The 23,253-nt window shown below is 35.2% G+C and overlaps 1 protein-coding gene and 1 long non-coding RNA gene across 2 annotated transcripts; both read right to left on the bottom strand.

Annotated features, from left to right (window-relative positions):
* Window positions 1-15,846: 15,846 nt before the first annotated feature.
* LOC104766027 (uncharacterized protein At1g51745) lies at window positions 15,847-19,405 on the bottom strand. Its single transcript, XM_087488341.1, has 3 exons — window positions 18,484-19,405; window positions 17,273-18,222; window positions 15,847-16,833 (listed from the first exon to the last, which is right to left on the bottom strand). The coding sequence occupies exons 1-3, from the start codon at window positions 18,672-18,674 to the stop codon at window positions 16,028-16,030; spliced, it is 1,947 nt and encodes a 648-aa protein (XP_087344467.1). The 5' UTR covers window positions 18,675-19,405; the 3' UTR covers window positions 15,847-16,027.
* A 795-nt stretch (window positions 19,406-20,200) lies between these two features.
* Window positions 20,201-20,739, bottom strand: LOC147926515 (uncharacterized). Its single transcript, XR_015581505.1, has 2 exons — window positions 20,620-20,739; window positions 20,201-20,510 (listed from the first exon to the last, which is right to left on the bottom strand). It is a non-coding gene; the product is annotated as an uncharacterized LOC147926515 (long non-coding RNA).
* Between the last annotated feature and the right edge of the window lie 2,514 nt (window positions 20,740-23,253).

The following is a 23,253-nucleotide window of genomic DNA, read 5'->3' as shown; positions in this document are numbered from 1 at the left end:
AAGGTCCCCGAACAAATTTCATGTGCTGAGAACCCTAACATTCTATCACATGCAGAACATGAAACAAATCTGAACTACTAAATTCACCAAGTCCGAGTCTCAGAAGTTATAAATGTGATCGCTCCTGCACTGAAACGATCTGACCCGTTTTTTTTAATAATAAATAATAATAATAATAATAAATAAACTACAACTAGTGGTCCTATACCCACTAGGCACCTAACCACAATCACAATCAACAGCGGAATATCAATACCAATATCCAATAATAATCCAATATTATAACATAAAAATATCCAAATACCAAACAACAAGATTCATAGAACCAACAACCTAGCAATGTTTCTAATGACCCAACTCTAGCAACCTAGTAATACCAAACAACAACCAATTGAGTCCCTAGAACATCCTCCTCTTCATTGCCTTGATTCCAGGATCACACTTTGCATTTACCTGCACCACAAACACAAATTGCAATGCATGAGTATTTTATAAACACTCAGTAAGGCAATCCTCCCATCTACTGGGCTATACACACAAGCAATAGAGAAATCTCTAACCATCAACCAACAATCAACAATAACAAACCATGACTCTTCATCGACCGACACCGAGTATGCATCGACCGACACCGAGTATGCATCGACCAACACCAGTTGGGGGTTGCGTCGACCGACACATGATATGCATCGACCGATGCAAGGTTAACTTGCATCGACCGGTGCTCCCAATGCATCAACCGATGCATGCTCGACATAGCATAAAAACCCTAGGTTTTACGCGCCGTCCTCGCACTTGCATCGATCGACGCACAAAGTGCATTGAGCGATGCACATGCCGAGCATCGTTTTTCTCCGAAGTTTCTTGCCGGATCTTCGTTCATACAACAACAAAACTCGATCCCAAGCCACAAGAAAGCTTCCTAACGTCCCAAATACCAATCTAACAAGCCTAACAACACATAACAAGCAAATCAGAGAGATCTCCAACTTAGATAAGCCATGGTCATGCACTTACCTTAACAAGTGATTCAGGAAAATAACTACAACCAAATGAAAGGCTCTCCAATATCCAAGAACAACCAAACTCGCTCGTTAACTTTCTATCCCTCCAGTGAAAAGCAAGGTCTAACGTCCAGAAGCTTCCCACAAAAATTTCAGCACGATCAGATCTCAGATGAAACCGCAATCTATCCTGAAACACCCGTCGGTCTCAATCCGCGACTGAGACGAAACTGCCAATATCTCCCAGCTCAAATTTAGTTATGTAAAAAGGAGAGTGTACGAAAATCTCTTAGCTACAACCCTACCAAAAATCAATACCTTTCGAAACGTTTTGAGTAATCGGATATTCCTTCTCCCAAACCCTGACAGTTCTGTTTCTCTCATTACTCTAAAGAAAAAGCTTCATCTCCTTCTCTTCCTCTCTCTCTCATAATAATGTCGACAATAGCAAAAACAAAAGAGGAGGCGTGACTTTGAGAAAGAGATTAGGGGTTTTTGGTTTAATTAGATTAAACCAGGATTTAATTAAATCAAAATTAATTGAAATCCACTCTTCTGGTTTACTCAACATATCTCAAACTCTATTCCCGGAACACGGATGTTACAATTCTCCCCCACCAACATAGATTCGTCCTCGAATCTCGAAGAACCATCAGTCAAGGACTCTCGTGCAACCGTCTCCATGGTCCGCACTCCTCCGAATTATCAACGAAAGGTCACATCTAGGCGATAGACTCACGTTCCAGGCATTATTTGCTCTCGACTTTTGGACTTTCCTTTACTCATAGGCCTTAGCCTTGAGTTTTATTGGATCTTCATCAGGCCTAAGCCTGCATGCCATAATGTTGGCTCCTCATCGGCCTAAGACGCATACCATAATATATAAGGAAGTCCAATATTCGTTTCTCGGGTTGCCACCCTACAGCGCACCCCCGGATCGTCATCCGAAGTCAATATACCAACCATACTCTCAAGCCACAAAGTCTCAGAATACGGCAGTACTAGGAGAACTAAAGTTTCCCCAAAGAGTCGCGAGCAAACAATTCTGAACACGTCTGAGTCCTATCCCTAACTAGGTTTCCTTCTCATGCCTCGCGTAAAACAACACAATATCCTACCAACTGTAACATCCGCGAACCAATTTTTGTAGTTTTGGTGTGGGTGTCGATCGACACCCTTGGTGCATCGATCGACACCATGTTTTTCCGGTTTGGTCGGGTTTGATTTAATTGCTGTTTGGTTCGGTTTGGTTCAATTAAGAATCCCTAATCGTATTTATTAAGTCTAAGACGAATTAAGGGTTTTGGAAAGTCTCTTTTGGTCGCCGCTAAGTGAGAAAAATAGATAAAAGAGAGAAAAATGTTTCTGTGTTTTTCTGGGCTTGTTCTTGGAGATTTTGGAGAGATCTAAGGCTGTAGAAGTGATAGCTGTTGCTGGGAACGAAGGAGAAGCTTCTGGAGGTGTTGATTCCATCGTTTCTCAATCCAATCTTCCTGTTTTTGAGGTGAGTGCTTGACCATGGTTGATCTAAGCATGAGATCTCTTTTGTTTGGGTGTTTCCTTGGTTGTTTGTGTTGTTTTGTTGCTTGGGTTCGTTGTTTTCGTGATCCCCGGAGGTTTCTGAGGAAATTGGGTGAGTTTGAGACGGTTTCAAGTTGATTTGCCAGGAGAGATCGACGTTCGTGTTCGCGCAGATCGTGTCTGCAGAAGAGGCATCGATCAACACTGGGATCAAAGGCGATGAGGAGGAGGATGTTCTAAAGGCTTGATTGATTGTGGTCTAGCTATTGTTAGGTTGCTAGTATTGAGTTGATAGAGCATTGTAGGATGTTGGAACCTTGCTATTTCATTTTTGGTTATTGGATTATTGTTGTTGGTATTCTTTTGGTTTAATGGAAATTGTTTTATTTGGTTATCCGCGGTTATTGATTGTTGTTAGGATGTTAGTGGGTATGGGACCACTAGTAAATGAAGGTAAAAAAAAAAAAAAAAAACGGGAAGGGTTGTTTCACCAACCACATATCCCTTCACAGGAATACCTCATGACCACACAAGGATTGTATACATGCCACAAGGGCCACCACAAAGGCCAAACAAATGTCCTAAACAGGACCGCCACCAAGGCCAAACAAATGTCCTAAACAGGACCGCCACCAAGGCCAAACAAATGTCCTAAACAAGACCGCCACAAAGGCCAAAAAAATGTCCTAAACAGGACCACCACCAAGGCCACTTGTCCCGAAGGACCGTCACGAAGACCACTCGTCCTGAAGGACCGTCACAAAGACCACTTGTCCCGAAGGACCGTCACAAATACCACATCCCGAAGAACCGCCTAAACAGGCACATTGGCTAAACAGCCCGCCACAAAAGCCACATAATTGGCTAGACAGCCGGCCACAAAGGCCACATAATTGGCTAAACAGCCCGCCACAAAGGCCACACAATGTCTCAAAAGACCGCCACATACGGGAAAATGGACTCAAAAGTCCGCCATGAAGGCCACACAATATCTCAAAAGACCGCCACACACGGGCACAATGACTAAAAAAGTCTGCCATGGCCATCTTGAGGTACAATCTGTCTCCTACATGTTCCGACCCCGCAACATAGCCATCTTGAGGTACAATCTGTCTCCTACCTGAAACTCAAGATCTCTCCTCCTCTTATCATCATAACTCCTCTGCCTATCCTGAGCCTCCTTCATGTTCTGCTTGAGAACCTGAATCTTCCCTGAGGTCTCCTGAACAAAACTAGCACCAAACATGCTCCTCTCCCCACCAAAGTCCAGCATAATGGTGTACAACATGGCCTCCCATACAAAGCCTCATAAGGAACAATCTTAATACTCTCCTATAACTGTTGTTGTAAGCAAACTCTACCAGGTTCAGGTAATCTTCCCAATGGTAACCTTAATCCAACACACACATCCTCAACAAATCCTCCAGTGTCTGGATCGTCCTCTCTGACTGTCCATCGGTCTGGAGATGATAAGCTGTACTCATATGTACCTTAGTGACCATCTCTGCCTGAAATGCCTTCCAGAACACCGAAGTGAACTTAGAATCCCTATCAGACACAATACTTGCTGGCACCCCATGCAATCTGACTATCTCCTTCACATACTTCTTAGTCAAGACCGCTGCTCCATCAGTCTTCTTAATGGCCAGAAAATGTGCTGACTTAGACAACCGGTCCACAATGACCCAAATAGAATCAAAGGTCTGAGACAATGGCAAGCCTACCACAAAATCCATCGTGATCATATCCCACTTCAACTCTAGAATGGGCAAACTCTTCAGCAACCCGCCTGGAACTTGATGCTCAGCCTTCACTAGCTGATACACTTCGCACCTCGCGACCCAACTAGCTAAATCCTTCTTCATCCCGACCCAGTGATAGTACCTCTTGAGATCACTGTACATCTTAGTAGCTCCTGGATGAATAGAAAACATGCCCGCATAAGCCTCTCTCAGGATCTCCTGCCTCAACCGCACCCTATTTAGAAGATCTGCTCTATCAACCGCCTCCAAACCCAACGGCTCCTGAGAAACCGCACACAACCTCAAAGCACTGATCTCTCCTACCAGAGACTCCATCTCCTACTCCTGAGCCAAAGCTACCCTCTTCCGACTCAGAGCATCTGCAACAAAGTTGGCCTTACCAGGGTGATAAGCTATCTCCAGATCATAATCTGCCACAAGCTCCATCCACCGTCTCTGTCTCAAATTCAGCTCTGGCTGAGTGAATATATACTTCAGGCTCTTATTATCTGTAAACACCTGCACTTTTGCACCATAAAGATAAGATCTCCAAATCTTCAGGGCAAAAACTACAGCAGTCATCTCCAAATCATGAGTAGGATATTTATCCTCATGCTTCCGCAACTGCCGCGAAGCGTAGGCAATCACCTTCCTATGCTGCATCAACACACACCCCAAACGAACTCTAGATGCATCTGTATAAACCACATAGGGTTCTCCCTGCTCAGACAAAGCCAATACTGGCGTAGTAGTCAACATCTCCTTCACGCTTGCAAAGCCCTCCTCAGACTCCTGTGACCATGTAAAAGGAACATTCTTCCCTGTCAACTTAGTCATCGGGCGTGCCTTGCTCGCAAAGCCCTGCACAAACCTCCTGTAATAAGCTGTCAAACCAAGGAAACTCCTTATCTTTGTGGCATTCTGCGGTCTAGCCCAATCCCTGATAGCCTGAATCTTCTCCGGAACTAAAGAAACTCCCTCTGCATCAACAATATGACCTAGAAAACCCATCTCACGCTTCCAAAAACTACACTTGCTCAACTTAGCAAACAACTTATGCTCCCGCAGCTTTTCCAAAACTGTCCTCAGATGCACTGCATGCTCCTCAGGACTCTTAGAATATACCAGGATGTCGTCGATGAACATGATGACAGACACGTCCAGAAACTCCTGAAATACATTGTTCATCAATCTCATAAACATTGCTGGTGCGTTAGTCAACCCAAAAGGCATCACCACAAACTCATAATGCCCATACCTCATCCTGAATGCAATCTTCCTCACATCTGCCTCATCTATCGGTATCTGATGATGACCCGACGCCAGATCTATCTTGGAGAACCAATTAGCACCTCTCAACTGATCCAACAACTCATCGATCCTGGGGAGAGGGTACTTGTTCTTCACAGTGACCCGGTTCAAACCCCATTCATCTATATACAAGCGGAGACTTCCGTCCTTCTTTTTAACAAACAACACTGGCGCTCCCCAAGGTGAAGAGATAGGTCAAAAGAATCCCCTGTTCAAAAAATCATCTGGTTACTTCCTCTGCTCTATTAAACTAATATTAAAGTATGCTAACATCATCTCGCCGCCACCTGAATATCACCAATCATAAATCCTTGAGAACTGATCATCGCATCTATGACCACTCTTCAGGTCATCGATTAACCATTTCGCCTCTCCGGCATTTCACATCCTCTTTCCAAAAATAGACAAGTCCTAACTATTCATAGAACTTTCTATTTATGGAAACTTTCCTTTTCTGGAAATTTCTATTCTTCCTTTGCAACGACATTTTCCATATTTAGCACTTTCCATATTTAAAATCACATAATCCCTTAACCTATTCCACATCAAGATTTCATAAGAACTAATCATCTTATTAACTCTTCTCCAACAATATTGTCAGTAAATCCGCAATACGGTCATCTCGGTCTGAGCAAAACTTGTCACCACACTCACAGCACTCGCTGGACCTCCAGCAACACCAATAAGCACATCGGCCACACAATTAAAATCCAAGATTAAATCACCATCAACTCTCAAGGTCTACATTTTGTCGTTATGTTTATACTCACGTCCTAGGAATTGCTTGCTCCAAACTCCTCCACCCTTAGGTCGCAACCTTCGGGCCATACCGATCTCACTCTCAGACCAGCGTCTTCGAGTTATACCGTCTCACTCTTGGACCACTATCCTCAAGATCTCGGTAGCAGGAGAACTACTCGTCCTCTCAGGGAAACATCATCCCCTCTACCACTCTCAGAGCCCCCAGCCCCTCGAGCTATCGGTATTCAGGGAAACCACCATCTCCTTAGAAGCAACAATCCTCAAAGACTATAAACATCTTCCGACCAAAAGTACTTCCGGTGGTCCGAGTATAACATTGCAATGTTACACCTGCCCACTCAACTTCTAATATCCAACCAGATTACCCACCAAAAAGAGAAATATCTGCTCTAACTACATATGTCCACATATCCACCTCTCTAGGCTCGATACCTCTCGAGAAGAATCTCGCACCGGTCAACATACAACTGCTCTATCCTCCTAACATAAGATGGAAAGTCCTCAACATCCCAAGCCCTCGGCTGCACCCCGCCACATGCAGCACAACTGGAGCCACCATTGGTACCCCTCTCGGTAACTGCTCCAACATCACGCCAACAGATCCACCAAGCGATCATCTCGACCCTGGGATCCACCTGCTGCAACCCCACACCTGGGTTCCCAGCACCCCCGGCATTCTCACCAGCTAACCCTCTCTGGTCCCTCTTGATAAGCTTGCGACCCTCTGACGTACCTCCTCGTGGAACTCTGGACCACACACTCGCTGGCCTCGGGACCCGCCTGACCATGACCACGACCACATCCCCATCCACGACCAATAACTCAAACACCTTTAACCACTGCACTTCCAAGAACAGAGGCTAACAAGCAATCTTAACATAACACAAAAACATAAACTCATCGTGGAATCACACTGTAGGCTCGAAGAGGATGTTCTAGGACTCCATGCCACACACAATTGACTAACTCACATAATCAATCAAAGCATGCAAATCCCAAACATCTACAACACAAAACCTAGTGAACCCAAACCTAGAACCATAAGGTCTCTGATACCAAACTGAAACGACCTGATTTTTTTAAAAAAATAAATAAATAATAATAACAAATAAACTACAACTAGTGGTCCCATACCCACTAGCCACCTAATGAAAATCACAATCAACAGCGGAAATAACCAATACCAATAACCAATAAATATCCAATCATAAACCAATAGTTATAACATAAACATTATCCAATTAACATTCAACCAACAGGAATCATAGAACCAGCAACCTAGCAATGTTTCTAATGACACAACTCTAGCAACCTAGCAATGCCAGACAACAACCAATCGAGTCCCTAGAACATCCTTCTCTACATTGCCTTGATTCCACGATCACACTTTGCCTTTACCTGCACTGCCACAAACAAAAATTGCAATGCATGGGTATTTTATAAACACTCAGTAAGGCAATCCTCCCATCTACTGGGCTATATACACAAGCAATAGAGACATCTCTAACCATCAACCAACAATCAACAATCAACAATAACAAACCAGGACTATGCATCGACTGACACCAAGTATGCATCGACAGACACCAGTTGGGGGTTGCGTCGACCGATGCATGATATGCATCAACCGACGCATGCACGACATAGCACGAATCCCTCCGGTGAAAAGCAAGGTCTATACGTCCAGAAGCTCCCCTCAAAAAATTTAGCACGATCAGATCTCAGATGAAACCACAATCAATCCCGAAACACTCGTTGGTCTCAATCCGCGACTGAGACAAAACTGCCAATATCTCCTAGAATATTAACTCAAATTCAGTTCTGTAAAAAGGAGAGTTTACAAAAATCTCTTAGCTACAACCCTACCAAAAATCAATACCTTTCGAAATGTTTTGAGTAATCGGATATTCCTTCTCCCAAATTCTGACAGTTTTGTTTCTCTCATTACTCGAAAGAAAAACATTTCATCTCCTTCTCTTCCTCCCTTACATTAAACAAACAAGAGTTCTCTCCCTCTCTCTCTCATAACAATATCGACAATAGCAAAACCAGGAAAGGAGGCGTGACTTTGAGAAAGAGATTAGGGTTTTTGGATTAATTAGATTAAACCAAAATTTAATTAAACCAAAATAAATTAAAATCTACTCTTCTGGTTTACTCAACATATCTCAAACTCAATTCTCGGAACACAGATGTTACATTTCTTAGTTTTGCTATTGTCGACGAAGAATTCCAAAAAGAAGAAGACGAAGAATTCCATCAGAAGAAGCCCCCGAAAAATCCTGTGAATATCCAATAGAGCACTGTAGTCCACCAACGAAGTGTGTGTTCAGACTCATTAGACGAGATCTCATCCTTCTCGCCATGGCGAAATATCCCAACCGTTGTTGTTATGAGACCTGGTGTTGGTGGAATCGTGGCGGGATCGAATCAGGGATAGAGTGGTGGTATCAAGTGAGTTAGTCGTGGAAAATACTATGTTTAAGATAAAATTAAAGTCTTTTGATGATTAAGCTAAAGGAGGTGAGAAGTTTTAGGACAATTCTTCGGGTTCACCCCTAGGGGTGAACCTCTCTTATTCACCCCCTCTTAATTAAGGAAACAAATTATTAATTAAAAAAACAAAATCTGTATATAATTCAATTTTAATTATAAACATTATATTATAGTTTTTAATTATAACATCTAAATCTAATTTACATTTTTATAAATCTAAACTGATATATAATTGTGTTTAATTATGTAATTTAAACACTAACCACTCTTTTATAAACCTAAATTGAAATACAATTTTGTTTAATTGTAAAATCTAAACTCTAACCACTCTTTTATAAATCCAAACTGACATATAATTTTCTTTAAATGTAAATCCAAACCGATATATAATTACAATTTTTTATTTTAATTTTGATTTATTTTATTAAATATGATATGACATGGTGTTTTGTTGTATTTTGATTGGTTAATTAAGAGGGGGTGAATAAAAGAGGTTCACCCCTAAGGGTGAACTCAAGAATTTTTTGAAAGTTTTACATACATTATGGTTAGTTAGACTATTTATACAATTTAGCATATAAATCTATCTGCTTTAAATGTAAATATTTATAAGTCATCCTGAATTTGAGACTTTTCTATATTTATTTTATTAATGTATTTTTCTATCTTATCATTGTATAAACCATAGTTTTTACAATTAATCAAATTTTTAAAAAAATATATTTTCAATAATTCAACATATCTAAAAAATCTAAAAATAGTTATAAAGAGCATCCCGCGGTGTAGCGCGGGTCAAATCTAGTAAGTATTTAAAAGAGCAAGTCAATACTACAAACTCAAACGTCACCCGCAATATAACTTTTGTACGTGTATAGATTCTGTAAACCGTATAAATCCTTGTTTGTGTAATAAAATTACGTTGTAGGTTTATCATTTTGTAATAGCATGTGCCCATAAAAAGAAGAGAAAGAAGGTTTATCATTTTGCATTACATAACTGTATATAGTGAATTAAAATAAAAACTTACAACTTGAGTTATGAGTAAATGTATGAAAATATTTGGTATGTGTAAATATTTGTAAATTTTTTTTGTTCTTTTTTGCATAAGGACTCCAACGACCGCTACTCGACACCCACTCTCAGATCTTCTTCTCCACATTCGAAAAACACCAAAAACTAACTTAGAAATCCTCAAAAACCTCTCAAGAACTTTTTAGAATTTTTCCCTTCTTTCTCTTCATCTAGGAACGACAAAAGTGACTAAAGAAAACTAAGTGGCGATGAGTTTTCCCTTTAAATACTCGAATCGTAGGTTTCCATCAACCAAACTGCGTCAAATCGGAGAAAATATAACTAATCTGAATACCAACCACCCGATTACGTCGATCGATGCACAAACCAGATTTCGGGTTCGCGGGTGTTACAAATACGTTCATCATAGACATTTTTTTATTATTAAAAGTTTTTCTCATTATTATATGTTACAGGGTTTTCATATACATCTCAAAAATTCTATATACATTATGTGTGATCTTTATGTTGGCATTCACATGGGTAGGAAGACCTATATTAATTATGTCGTTTCTACAAAAGAACAATAAAAAGCCATGGACTCGATAATTCAAAATCTCTCTATTTGGTGAGAGTGTTTTCATGACTTTTTCAATGAAAAAAGTATAGACAATCTTAAACCAATGAGTATATAAAAGAGCAAGTCAATATTACAAACTCAAACGTCACCTGCAATATAACTTTTGTACATGTATAGATTCTATAAACCGTATAAATCCGTGTATGGGTAATAAAAATACGTCGTAGGTTTATCATTTTGTAATAGCATGTGCCCATAAAAATAAGAGAAAGAAGGTTTATCATTTTGCATTATATAACTGTATATAGTGAATTAAAATTAAAACTTACAACTGTGTTATGAGTAAACGTATGAAAATATTTGGTACCTGTAAATATTTGTCAAATTTTTTTAGTTCTTTTTTGCATAAGGATCACAATTATTTTTGTTGACCTTATTCCTACATTCTTTTAAGGTGTCATAGCAGATAACGCTTTTCGAACAAGATCTTTGCAGTAGTAGGCTTTAAAGTTTGTTAAAAAACATGGATCTTTCAAAGGTGGACGCGTAAGGTCTTTGAAGAAATTACCTATATTAGAAAGCATCATTTGAAAAAATTATGGAGTATTCAATTGTGACTATAGAGGTGGCGATGATGATAAATATATATCTATATGTGTAACATACATTCATGAAAGCTAACCATGGAAACAAGGACGACACAAAAGATAGCAAATTTGGGAAATGACATTGTGATTTTTCTGACAAGAGATACGTTCTTTTGTTTTAAATTAAAAAGCTTACATATGAACACACATATTTATACTAATTATATATATATATAAATTCTAAAAGTAGTAAATTATTTTTGAGGGTAATCCGAAAAAACTGTAGTTAGATTTATTTGGTTAATCTTATTTTCTTCTCCCCGAATATCGATGGTTCATATTTTATTTTATATTGACATTTTTTTTTCTTCGACTTAGAATAACCTAAGAAAAATCAACGACATCTACATGTTGATTAGCGATATATTAGCTACAAAGTTACTAAAATTTTCTCAAATTGATTACCGGTAGATTAGCTACAAATGTTCTTTTTAATAGATGATAAAAAAGAATTCGATCTATAGTCAATTCCTATAGCTAGAGTCGAAATCCGGTGAAATCGATTGCAAATGTGATGTTGCATCCACTTGGCTAAAGACAATTCCCCAATTTAATAATAAGTTATTCGAGATTTATAATGTACCTAATTAATGATGATTCAAACTTAAATTGTGGTTTATTTGTAATTATGGTCTTAAATCTTTATTTTTTTAAAGTGGGTTTAGCGTTTCGGAAAGTGTTTAACTTTTAGGTTTTTGCCCAATTTAGCATATTGTTTGAAGAAGATTGAACTTAATACCAAAATATACGATTTCATTCGGCATAAGTTAAAGAAACCAAAATAACTGTTTACCAAAAGCAAACCAAACCGACTAATATAGGTCAGAGTTTCCAATATCCATTATAAGATGTAGTAGTCTAGAATTGGCAATGATTCTTTCTTTTTTACTTAGATTTTTTTTAACATTTGGAACCAGGTTTGAGCACTTTCCAACATACTCCTTAGGCTTCAAATGGCAACCCGATTAGGGTGCGGTGTGATGATCGTAATCGCATGTCAACACCGAATGGCAATCGATTAGAGTGTGGTGTGATTCAAGCACTTTTGTCAAGCGTTAGTTCTCATATTTTACTATTAACCTAGTCGGAGCACAAAAGGAGTTTAAAGATGCGATTGGGGTGCAACAAGTGTGACTTATGAGTATATATTTATTAATATACTTGAATTATTTTTAATAAAATATAATATTTAATGATTAAAAATGATAATAATAATAATATAAAATAATGTTTTTGGTTGGAAAACAAAAATCTCATTTTTACGGGAAAAGAAAATATCGGTTTTGGCGGGAAAACATAAAGCATGCTTTTTACGGGAAAACACGGAATCACATTTTTGGCGGCATAATAGAAATAAAGTTTTGGTGGGTAAATGGAAAATCATGTTTTTGTCAGGAAAACAGAAATCATGTTTCTGTAGGAAAACGAAAAATCATGTTTTAGGTAGGAAAAAGAAAATCATGTTTTATGCGAAAAACAAAAAATCATGTTTTTGGTGGAAAAATACAAATCATGCTCTTGGCAAAAACACAAAATCATGTTTTGGACAGGAAAACACGAAATCATGTGTTTTGTAATCGCTTTTTCATTCAAAAATATGATAGAAATGCATTGCACCCAAATCAGATATGAAACGGAGTGCCATTCGAGGCCTTATCAGATACTCCCTCTATTTCAAAATATCAAATGTTTTAGTTAAAAGCACGCATAATAATAAATGATTATATTTTAAAAGTTTAACAAATTATAAACAATACTGCATAAAATAGATAATAAAAAAAATAAAATTAATCTAAAAATTGTCTGAAAACATGGAATCATATATATAAAAGTAAGGTTTTACTCTCTCCTTATTGGTCCACTTGGCAATTCAACATTAACAAAAAAAAATATTTATATTAAATCACAAATTAAAACACATTTAATCTTCACATTTAACACACATTTTCATACAAAACTGAAATCATATAAATCATGCATTAAATTTATTTATCAACTTTAACAAAAATAAATTATGCATTAAATTTATTTCTCAACTTTAACAAAAAAAATATTTATATTAAATCACAAATTAAAACACATTTAATCTTCACATTTTCATACAAAACTGAAATCATATAAATTATGCATTAACTTTATTTCTCCACTCAATTGTATTTAAACAAATAATAAATGAGAATTGTAACTCCTATTGTTTTAAATGTAATTTTCACCACTTCTCTTCCTATAAATACTCATTCTCTTATTCTCTTAGTCTCTCATTCTTTCATTCTCTCATCCTTTTCCACTATAACTCTTTTTATTTTTTGTGTTTTTTGTTATTGTTGTTGTATGAGTTAAAAAATCAATTCAAATATCATTGAGTTTGTATGATATGTATATCTTACATTGTTTACTTTAATGTTTTAAAAGGTTTATCTATATTGTTTATCTATATTAGATTAACATCTAATAAGTTATTATTTTTCACACTCTTCTACAATATTCACCACACAATAAGTCATGAAGTTGAAAAGATTCATCTCACATATTCATGTATTATTTTTAATAATTTGTAAAGATCAATATAATAATATTTAAAGATCAATACAATTATCCATTTATAAAGTCTATTTTGTTTAAAGTCTATAAACTCTATTTTGTTTTGTGATCCAAGAGATAAAACAATATAGAATATTTATTTATGTAAAACTCTAAATATGTAAAGATCAATAGAATATTTATTTTATTTAAAATTTGAGGTTTTTGAAAACAAAAAGAACTTCAATTAAAAAAAAATTGGTCTTTGTGATTTAAGAAAAATGAAAAAATTATCCCAAAAAGAAATCATATTTAACTGGAAATGAAATATAGAAAAACAATATAATTTAACACCATTTAACTAAATCCTCCAAAGATGAAACCATTAGTATGAAATCTGGCACTATAAATTAAATTGATGAGTGAAAAACAAAAAAACAAAACCAAAAAGATAGAAGTTCTCCTTGGGGTTTTAAAAAATATTTGGATTGAAGTTCATAAAATTTTATAAGAAAACTAATTTAGTTTTTCACTTCAAAAGTAATATTTTCAATTTGAAAATTATATGTGATTGTTGAGTTTATATCAACAAAACAACCAAATCATGTGTAAGTTAAAATTTTAAGCCCCTTAGTATTCATTTTCCTTAAACCAAAACAAACTAAAATATTTATTTATATTAAATCACAAATTAAAAATCATTTAATCTTGACATTTAACTCACATATTAATATAAAATTGAAATCATATAAATTATGCATTAACTATATTTCTCTACCCAGTTGTATTAAAACAAATAATCAATTAGAATTGTAACTCTCATTTTTCTAAATATAATTTTTTATCACTTCTTTTCATATAAATACTCATTCTCTTATTCTCTCATTCTCTCATTCTTTCAATCTCTCATCCTTTTCCACTATATCTCTTTTTTTTGTGTGTTTATTTGTTATTGTTGTTGTATGGGTTAAAAAAATTAATTTAAATATCATTGTAAACACGTAATTCTAAATTTTAGTTTTAAAGTTTGTATGATATGTATATATTACATTGTTTATATATAAATAAGGTTTCACTCTCTCTTTATTGGTTCATTTAGCATTTAATTTCTAAAAGAATTATATTTATTTTTAATTCAATAAAAATATAATAATATACATTAATCTATACTTTAAATCCACACTTTACTACTAAATTGTTACTGAAATTACATAAATTATGAATTGACTATTTTTTCCATTCATTTTCATTCAAACACACTATAAATTATAATTAACTCTTCTATTTAAATAATTTTAGAAATGTAACTTTCTTTCTTTGAAATCCTATAAATAACTATTCTCACATCATCATCCATCACATCTCACATTCTAAATATTTTCTTTGTTTGCCTCCAAAAAAATTTGTAGTACATATTTTTGGTATACTCATCATTATATTTAATTTTTGTGACCCAAAATATACTTCTATAAAGATCATTATAATGTTTATTTAATTAAAAATTTTGTAATTTAATGATTTTCTATATATATTTTTTTTTGATATTCTATTTCCAAAATTTTACTACAATGAGGAAATCATTAGAATTTAACCTAGCAATATAGCTTAAATTAAGGTGAATATAAAAGAGATTATAAATTAAATTAATCTTTGGGATTTTTATTGCATTTCATTTAATTTTATAGGAAATATATTTAACTGATACTTAAAAAATAATTATGCAATTTAATTATTAAATCTTTTAGGTAAATTTTGAATATCATAGTAAATTTCTATTTTTGTCGTTAACAATATTTTTTAAATAGCTGGTATATTTTGATATTGTATGATTTGAATAAATAAAGTGTATTATTGACATTTAGGAAATTTGTTTGTTATATATGTATTTTTAGAAAAATACATCTTTTTCAATACCACTCTTCAGAAATAGCATTCGAAAACTCGGTGGAATCGGCCGCAGAAGTGGTGCTGTAACCACTTGACTAAAGACACTTCCCAATTTTATGATTATTATAAAATAAAATAAATTAACATAACTAATATAACAACCCGCGCAGGATATTATCTAGTATAAAAACAAAAAAACTTCTAAAACATATTATATTCCCCAACACTAAATTTTAACTAACACCCATTATAAAACCCTACTTAGGAACAAAGAAAACAAAAGTAAACAGTATAATAGAGCGTCAAAGCGACAAAACATAGCTAGAGAAGCTCTTTAGAATATATGTATATACAACTTCACTTCCTTTTCTTTTCTTTTTTGTTCTTTCTCACAAGGCCTATATATGTATCTCTGTATTGTACAGTAACACCATCCATCGCCCCCTAAGACCGGGCTAATTTCATCTCGGTGAATGCTTAAGAACCGAGGTAAATGAACGTAAAAAACAAATGGCAGGAAATAGAAAAGAGACCAAACTCATCTCATCATGTATTGCCTACGGATGGTAATGCTCTGTGCACTTGTCTCGTTGATCCCTTCAGTGCTTCATTTATCCTACTGAATGCTACTTTCAGAGGGATGCAAGATACAACTCTTTCTTTCGTCTTCTCTATCATCACCTTCTTCTTGCAACTTACTGTCAGCTTCTGCCCACTTAGTGTTGAGAGACACCTTGTCTTTATGGATAGAGATAAAGATTTATTTGACTTTGATGATTTATATGGAGGAAAATGTGATTTCTTTTTCTTGGCTTTCTTTTTTGATGACGGTTTTGGCTTCGCATCATCAACCATTGGCACACCAAGGGGATTGAGATGACTACTCACAATGAGGTCACATGATCCATCTTCAAGCACTTCAACCGTTGAAGGATGCCCAACAATAGCTTCACCATTCAATTTACTCCTAAGGGAAATCAGTGGAACATTCCGGGGCTTATAGCTGGCTTTTACCTCCTCAATCTTCACGTTATACATTTCAGAATTTTTTCCCATAGCTCGAGTACCAAAGCTGAAATGACCGTTTAGCTTTTGATCAGAGACAGAGCAACGAGACAGAAAATTGTTGTTCGCTTCGGCGTAAGCATTTCTTCTTTCTTCTTGTTTTTTACTCATCTGCCTTGAATTCCTTTTCCCTTTTAGCTGCCACTTTGAAGTGCTCTTCTCAATCAATCCATTACTTCCTTCGTTTTTCACTACATCATTATGGCTACTCTGACTAAGCCGCCTTGTCGGTCCAGAAACAAGAGCCTTCGTGGGTGAAGAACATGTGAACGCTGCCGTCGTAATTCCTGGAACAACAACGGATGTCAGTTCAAGTCATGCTGATCACAACCCAGAAAAAGAAGCGAACAAATCCGATCTAATGAATTTAGAGTTTGATCCTAACAGGCAGAGAAAGAAATGACAGCAAAATATCAACCTAAAGCAAGACCAGAGACAAGCAGAAACAATTAGCCATAGATAGACAAGTAAAAGAATTAGGAAGCATCACGATTGTCCAGACATAAGTCATATATAAGCACTCTAATCTATCATGTGATAAAATCCAATATATGGTTTTTAGGTACCATTCTGCTTCCTCTCTTCCTAGCAGTGGAGGCATTCAAAATTTTCCAACTAAAAGTAACATTAGTTTGAACAAACATAGAGACACACTGCAAATGTACTCGATCAAAAGAGATATACAATCACCAGAACTTTTATAAAAAAAGGTTAAGCAATTTATACCTGTAGAGTAATTTTCTTCTCCAATCAGTGGAACATCAAATAACACATTGGACGTGTCATCATTTGCCGAAAGTGATATGTTCGAGATTTCACTCTCTTTGGCCTTGCTATGGATCGCATCAACATTGTTTTTAGAAGCGTTTGAAACAGGGACACTCTCACATAAAACCCCATTGTTGTCCGAATTATAATTTTTGATTACAGCAGAAACTTTGTTTTCTGAAAGCCCTGGAGGAGGCGAACAATCAGAATTGACAAGTTCATCACGGGTAAGAGGAACAGATACCATAGCTGTACTCTCTAACACTTTTGTTAGTGGCCGTTGTCGGGTTCTTCTTATAGAGTATTCATTAGCATTTCTAACAGGTGACCTATTCCTTTTAATTGACGGCGAGCAATCCCTGCTACTACCATTGGAAAGACTCTCATTCGTCAAAGAACCATTGATGTTTGTATTATTTTCCTGCTTATCCTCGAGCACTGCACCGACCTGTACTTTTCCTTTTAATCCAATATCCTCAAGTCCTCTCATTCGTTTGTTGCCTTCAGTCCCATCATCTTCCGAGTCATTTGGTGTTCTTCTTCTCTTCACTGACAAGGTCTGCACCTTAGAAGCTTTGACCTTATTGGTTTTTTTTAAAGACTTATTAGACTGCAATGCAACTTTAGTCTCTGCCACATCCCCGGAGTCCTCATTACCCTTTCTGGAATAACATCTTCTAGGAACCTCACCAGATGTACTAGGCTTCTCAATACACTCTGGGTTATCTTTGGCAAGGTGTGCACTCTCAATCTCTAGAGCATGGGCAATGGCATCTTCTCGGCGGGCATACTTGACAGCCTTCTTACTAGTGGTCGATACAGAAGCCTTTGCTATCTCAATGCAAGCATCATACTCCCCACAACGAAACGCCTTCACCCTCTTGGACTTTTCAAGATTATACCAATCCCTGGAGAGATAAAGAGTAAAATAATTAACTAACTAACTCTGTGACCTATCACATTCACACCAGCTAGCTCTATCAAGGGCAACGTAGTGAACAGTACTTTTCCATCAATCATTCAAAAAGCAAATTCGTACAGGCAATGATTAAGAAAAAAAAAAAAGCAACAAAACAATCAAAACAAGAATGCTCTCTCATAAGAGAAACCATTAGGATTTTGACTTGAATAAGGAAGAGATTAAAAAAAGAGTAATAGTGGTAACTCACACGCTAGCATCGTCACGACCTAGAAGTTTGATAGGAGTGCCAGATTTGGGAGAAACGATAGTACAGTCAGGAACCTCGTGATGAGCCATAATCCGACCCGGCCACCATGACCCGTTACGGCGTCGGACCCAAACCAAACCTCCTACAGACGCATCAATCGCCTTGCTGTTTCCCTCATCACTACTACCCATCACCCACCAAATCCCCTCGAAAGCACCAAACCCAGAAAACTCCTAAAAAAATTGATCTAACGAATTCCCAACAGATGAAGTCAATCTCTTGGCCAAAACAGAGTCATGAATATAAGAGGCACGATCTTCAAACCAAACAAGCAAAATCGACGCCCCACGAGTTGTAAGCGCTTGTGAGAAAGGTTGCAAAAAGGGTTTTTATTGACGATCAACGAATACAGGAAAGAACAATAAGAGATCCAGTCAGAAGTTCTTTCTAATTTTGAAGTTTTTTTTTGGTTCTAATCAGTAGCAGCGAGCGATACCGCTGATGTTTGATTCAAGGGTTTTGGGCTTTTTCCGGCTCGGAGAAGAAACGGAGAGAGAGAGAGAGAGAGAGCGAAGACGACGGAAGACGGCAAGAGAGAGAAAAAGAGTTTGGTACCCAAAACCAAAAAAAACGAAGGCTAAAGTGTCTCTCTGTCCAACTACGTAACGAAACGGCTGCGTTTAGGTTTCCTTCTACTATACACTATTTCATTTTGGTCACCTTTTTTACCTTCTACAATTGTGATTCCGATTTGTACTACAAAGAGAGAGAGAGAGAGGGATACATGTTGGACATGGTGGTACCCTGGTATGGCCCCTTTACATGTTTTATCAATACATCGTGAATATATTTTAAGATGCATTTTGCTATATGTATTAAATGAATTATATTATACATTGTCCATTTATATATAGTTGAACATTAGTTCAGTTTATACATGGATGGTTAATAAAACTGTTCAAATTCTTTACTTGTTCAAATTAATTTTATCTTATCCACAATGATTTGAACATATAGACAACTTCTTATCGATATAATTTACAAAATTTTAATATGTAATAAGACGGTTTGTCTATTTATCCTCATCCATATGACTATGAATAAGTGGTGAAATATATGTTTTTAAAGAAACTTGTCAATAAAGTTCAACCTTGAATAATTGTTTTGGTTTATAGTTATCCATGACTAATTTACCAAACCACAAATTATTTGATCATATGTTTTTTAAATCACTAAACACAAGTATATATATACTGTATTAACTGTATTTTAAGCACTTGGGAGAATCCTGGATTCTAAACTCAGAGCAACAATAACAACTTTCTTGGCAGTACTCTTTGAAAAAAAAACTGGTTTCAATCATTTTATAAGCAAACTAAGAAACCTCTAAAGTGAAGCTTGAACTTGGATGGGATATTAATATGCCAGTGTAAAGGGATAAGGAAAAGGTTAGATGAATTATCATATAATAATTTCATAAACGTATTGTTAATATTATGATGAAAATAAAAGGGTTTTGTGCAAAAGATGCTTTTCAAATAATATATTTTGTAACTTAACACTCCAACTTAAACAAATGCAAGTCAATACTACAAAATCAAATGTCACCCGCAATATAACTCTTGCACGTGTATAGATTCTATAAACCGTATGAATCTGTGTATGTGTAATAAAAATGCGTCGGAGGTTTATCATTTTGTAATAGCATGTGCCAAAATAAGAGAAAGAAGGTTATCATTTTGCATTACATAACTGAATATAGTGAATTAAAATTAAAACTTAACAACTTGTGTTATGAGTAAACGTATGAAAATATTTGGTACGTGTAAATATTTGTCAAACTTTTTAGTTCTTTTTTGCATAAGGATTACAATTATTTTTGTTGACATTATTCCTACATTCTTTTAAGGTGTCATGGCAGCTCAACACATTTCGAACAAGATCTCGGCAGCAGTACTTGTTAATGATTGCTGTTAAAGAGCATGGATCTTTCAAATCTGGACCCGTAAGGTCTTTGAAGAAATTACCTATATATAAGAACATCATTAGAAAAAATTGTGGAGTATTCAATTGTGATTATAGAGGTGGTGATGATGATAAACAATGAACAATAAACCACATATATATATAACATACATTCATGAAGGCTAGCCATGGAAACAAGGATGACACAAAAGATAGCAAATTTGGAAAATGACATTGTGATTCTTTTGACAAGAGATATGTTCTGTTGTTTAAATTAAAAAGCTTACATATAAACACACATATTTATACTAATTATATATATATATATATATATATATATATATATTCTAAAAATAGTAAATTATTTTTGAGGTGTAATCCGCAAAAACTGTAGTTAGATTTGTTTGGTTAATCTTATTTTCTTTTTCTCCCCGAATATCGATGGTTCATATTTTATTTTATATTAACATTTTTTTCTTTTCTTAGAATAACCTAAAAGAAAAATCAACAACATCCACATGTTGGTTAGCGATATATTAGCTACAAAGTTACTAATATTTTCTATAATTGATTAGCGGTAGATTAGCTACAAATGTTCTTTTTAATATATGATAAAAAAAATTATTCGATCTATAGTCAATTCCTATAGATAGAGTCGAACTCTGGTGGATTCGACTCCAAATGTGATGTTGTAACTACTTGACTAAAGACAATTCCCCAATTTAATAATAAGTTATTCAAGATTTATAATGCATGTAATTAATGATGACTCAAACTTAAATTGTGGTTTATTCGTAATTATCGTCTTAAATTTTATTTTTTAAAAGTGGTTTTAGCGTTTCGGGAAGTGTTTAATTTTTAGGTTTTTGCCCAATTTAGCACATTTTTTGAAGAAGATTTAACTTAATATCAAAATATACGATTTCATTCGGCATAAATTAAAGAAACCAAAATAACTGTTTACCAAAAGCAAACCAACCCGACTAATATAGGTCAGAGTTTTCAATATCCATTACAATATGTAGTAGTCTAGAATTGGCAATGATTCTTTCTTTTTTACATAGATTTTTAAAAATATTTGGAACCATGTTTGAGCACTTTCCAACATAATCCTTAGGCCCCGAATGGCAACCCGATTAGGGTGCGGTGTGATGACTATAATCGCATGTCAACACCGAATGGCAAAACGATTAGAGTGTGGTGTGATTCAAGCACTTTTGTCAAGCGATTAGTTCTCATATTTTACTATTAACTTAGTCAGACCACGAACGGAGTTTAAAGATCTCACTGGGGTTTAACAAGTATGACTTATGAGTATATTTACTAAAATACCCTTAATTATTTTTATTATATTTAATTAATAAAATATAATATTTAATGATTTAAAAAAAATAATGATATAAAATAACATTTTTGGTTGAAAAACAAAAATCTCGTTTTTACGGGAGAAGAAAATGACTGGCGGAAAAACATAAATCACGTTTTTTACGAGAAAACACAGAATTACGTTTTTGGCGGAATAATGGAAATAACGTTTTTTGGTGGGTAAACGAAATATCACGTTTTTTCAGGAAATTCGAAATTCCGTTTTTGTCGGAAAAATGAATAATCACGTTTTAGGCAGGAAAAGGACAATTACTTTGTATGCGGAAAAACGAAAAATAATATTTTTGACGGAAAAATACAAAATCACGCTTTTGGCGAAAACACAAAATCATGTTTTTTAAGGGAAAACACGAAATCATGTGTCTTGTAATCACACTCAAAGCGCTTTGTCATTCAAAAATATGATAGAAATGCATCGCACCCGAATCACATATGAAACGGAGTGCCATTCGAGGCATAATCAGTTACTCTCTAGGTTTCAAAATATAAGATGTTTAAGCTAAAAGCACGCATAATAAGAAATGTTTATTTTAAAAAAATTTAACAAATTATAAACAATACTTCACAAAATAAATAATAAAAAATATAAAATTAATTTAAAAATTGTCTGAAAACATGGAATATGAAAACAAAACAAAACCTATAAAACATATTATTTCACCAACACTAAAATTTAACGAAGGCCCATTATAAAAGCCTATTTATAATGTCTTTATTCTAAGGGGAGATTTCCTTCAAAACAAGGGTTTGATGATGACTTATTCGAATATCCTCAAATTTATTTCTAAAAGTTTTTCTATTTATATTATAGTCCACAATATTATCAATAATTTATTATAATCACAAAACTTTCATTACATATATAAATATAAAATACATATAACAAAATATATCAAACAATATTAATAATAGATTTTATATAGATATATAAAATATATCAAAAAATTTATATAGATATAAATCAAACAACTGAATATATATATATATATATATATATATATATATATTTCAAACAATTGAACACCATCCATCGCCCCCTAAGACCGGGCTAATTTCATCTCGGTGAATGCTTAAGAACCGAGGTAAATGAACGTAAAAAACAAATGGCAGGAAATAGAAAAGAGACCAAACTCATCTCATCATGTATTGCCTACAGATGGTAATGCTCTGTGCACTTGTCTCGTTGATCCCTTCAGTGCTTCATTTATCCTACTGAAGGCTACTTTCAGAGGGATACAAGATACAACTCTTTCTTTCGTCTTCTCTATCATCACCTTCTTCTTGCAACTTACTGTCAGCTTCTGCCCACTTAGTGTTGAGAGACACCTTGTCTTTATGGATAGAGATAAAGATTTATTTGACTTTGATGATTTATATGGAGGAAAATGTGAGGCTTTCTTTTTTGATGACGGTTTTGGC

The sequence above is a fragment of the Camelina sativa genome, chromosome 15 (genome assembly GCF_030686135.1).
Source record: "Camelina sativa cultivar CO46 ecotype springtype chromosome 15, ASM3068613v1".
In the NCBI taxonomy this organism is placed as follows: domain Eukaryota; kingdom Viridiplantae; phylum Streptophyta; class Magnoliopsida; order Brassicales; family Brassicaceae; genus Camelina; species Camelina sativa.
The sequence above is the reverse complement of the archived record's forward strand: the minus strand, read 5'-3'. Positions and strand labels throughout refer to the sequence as shown.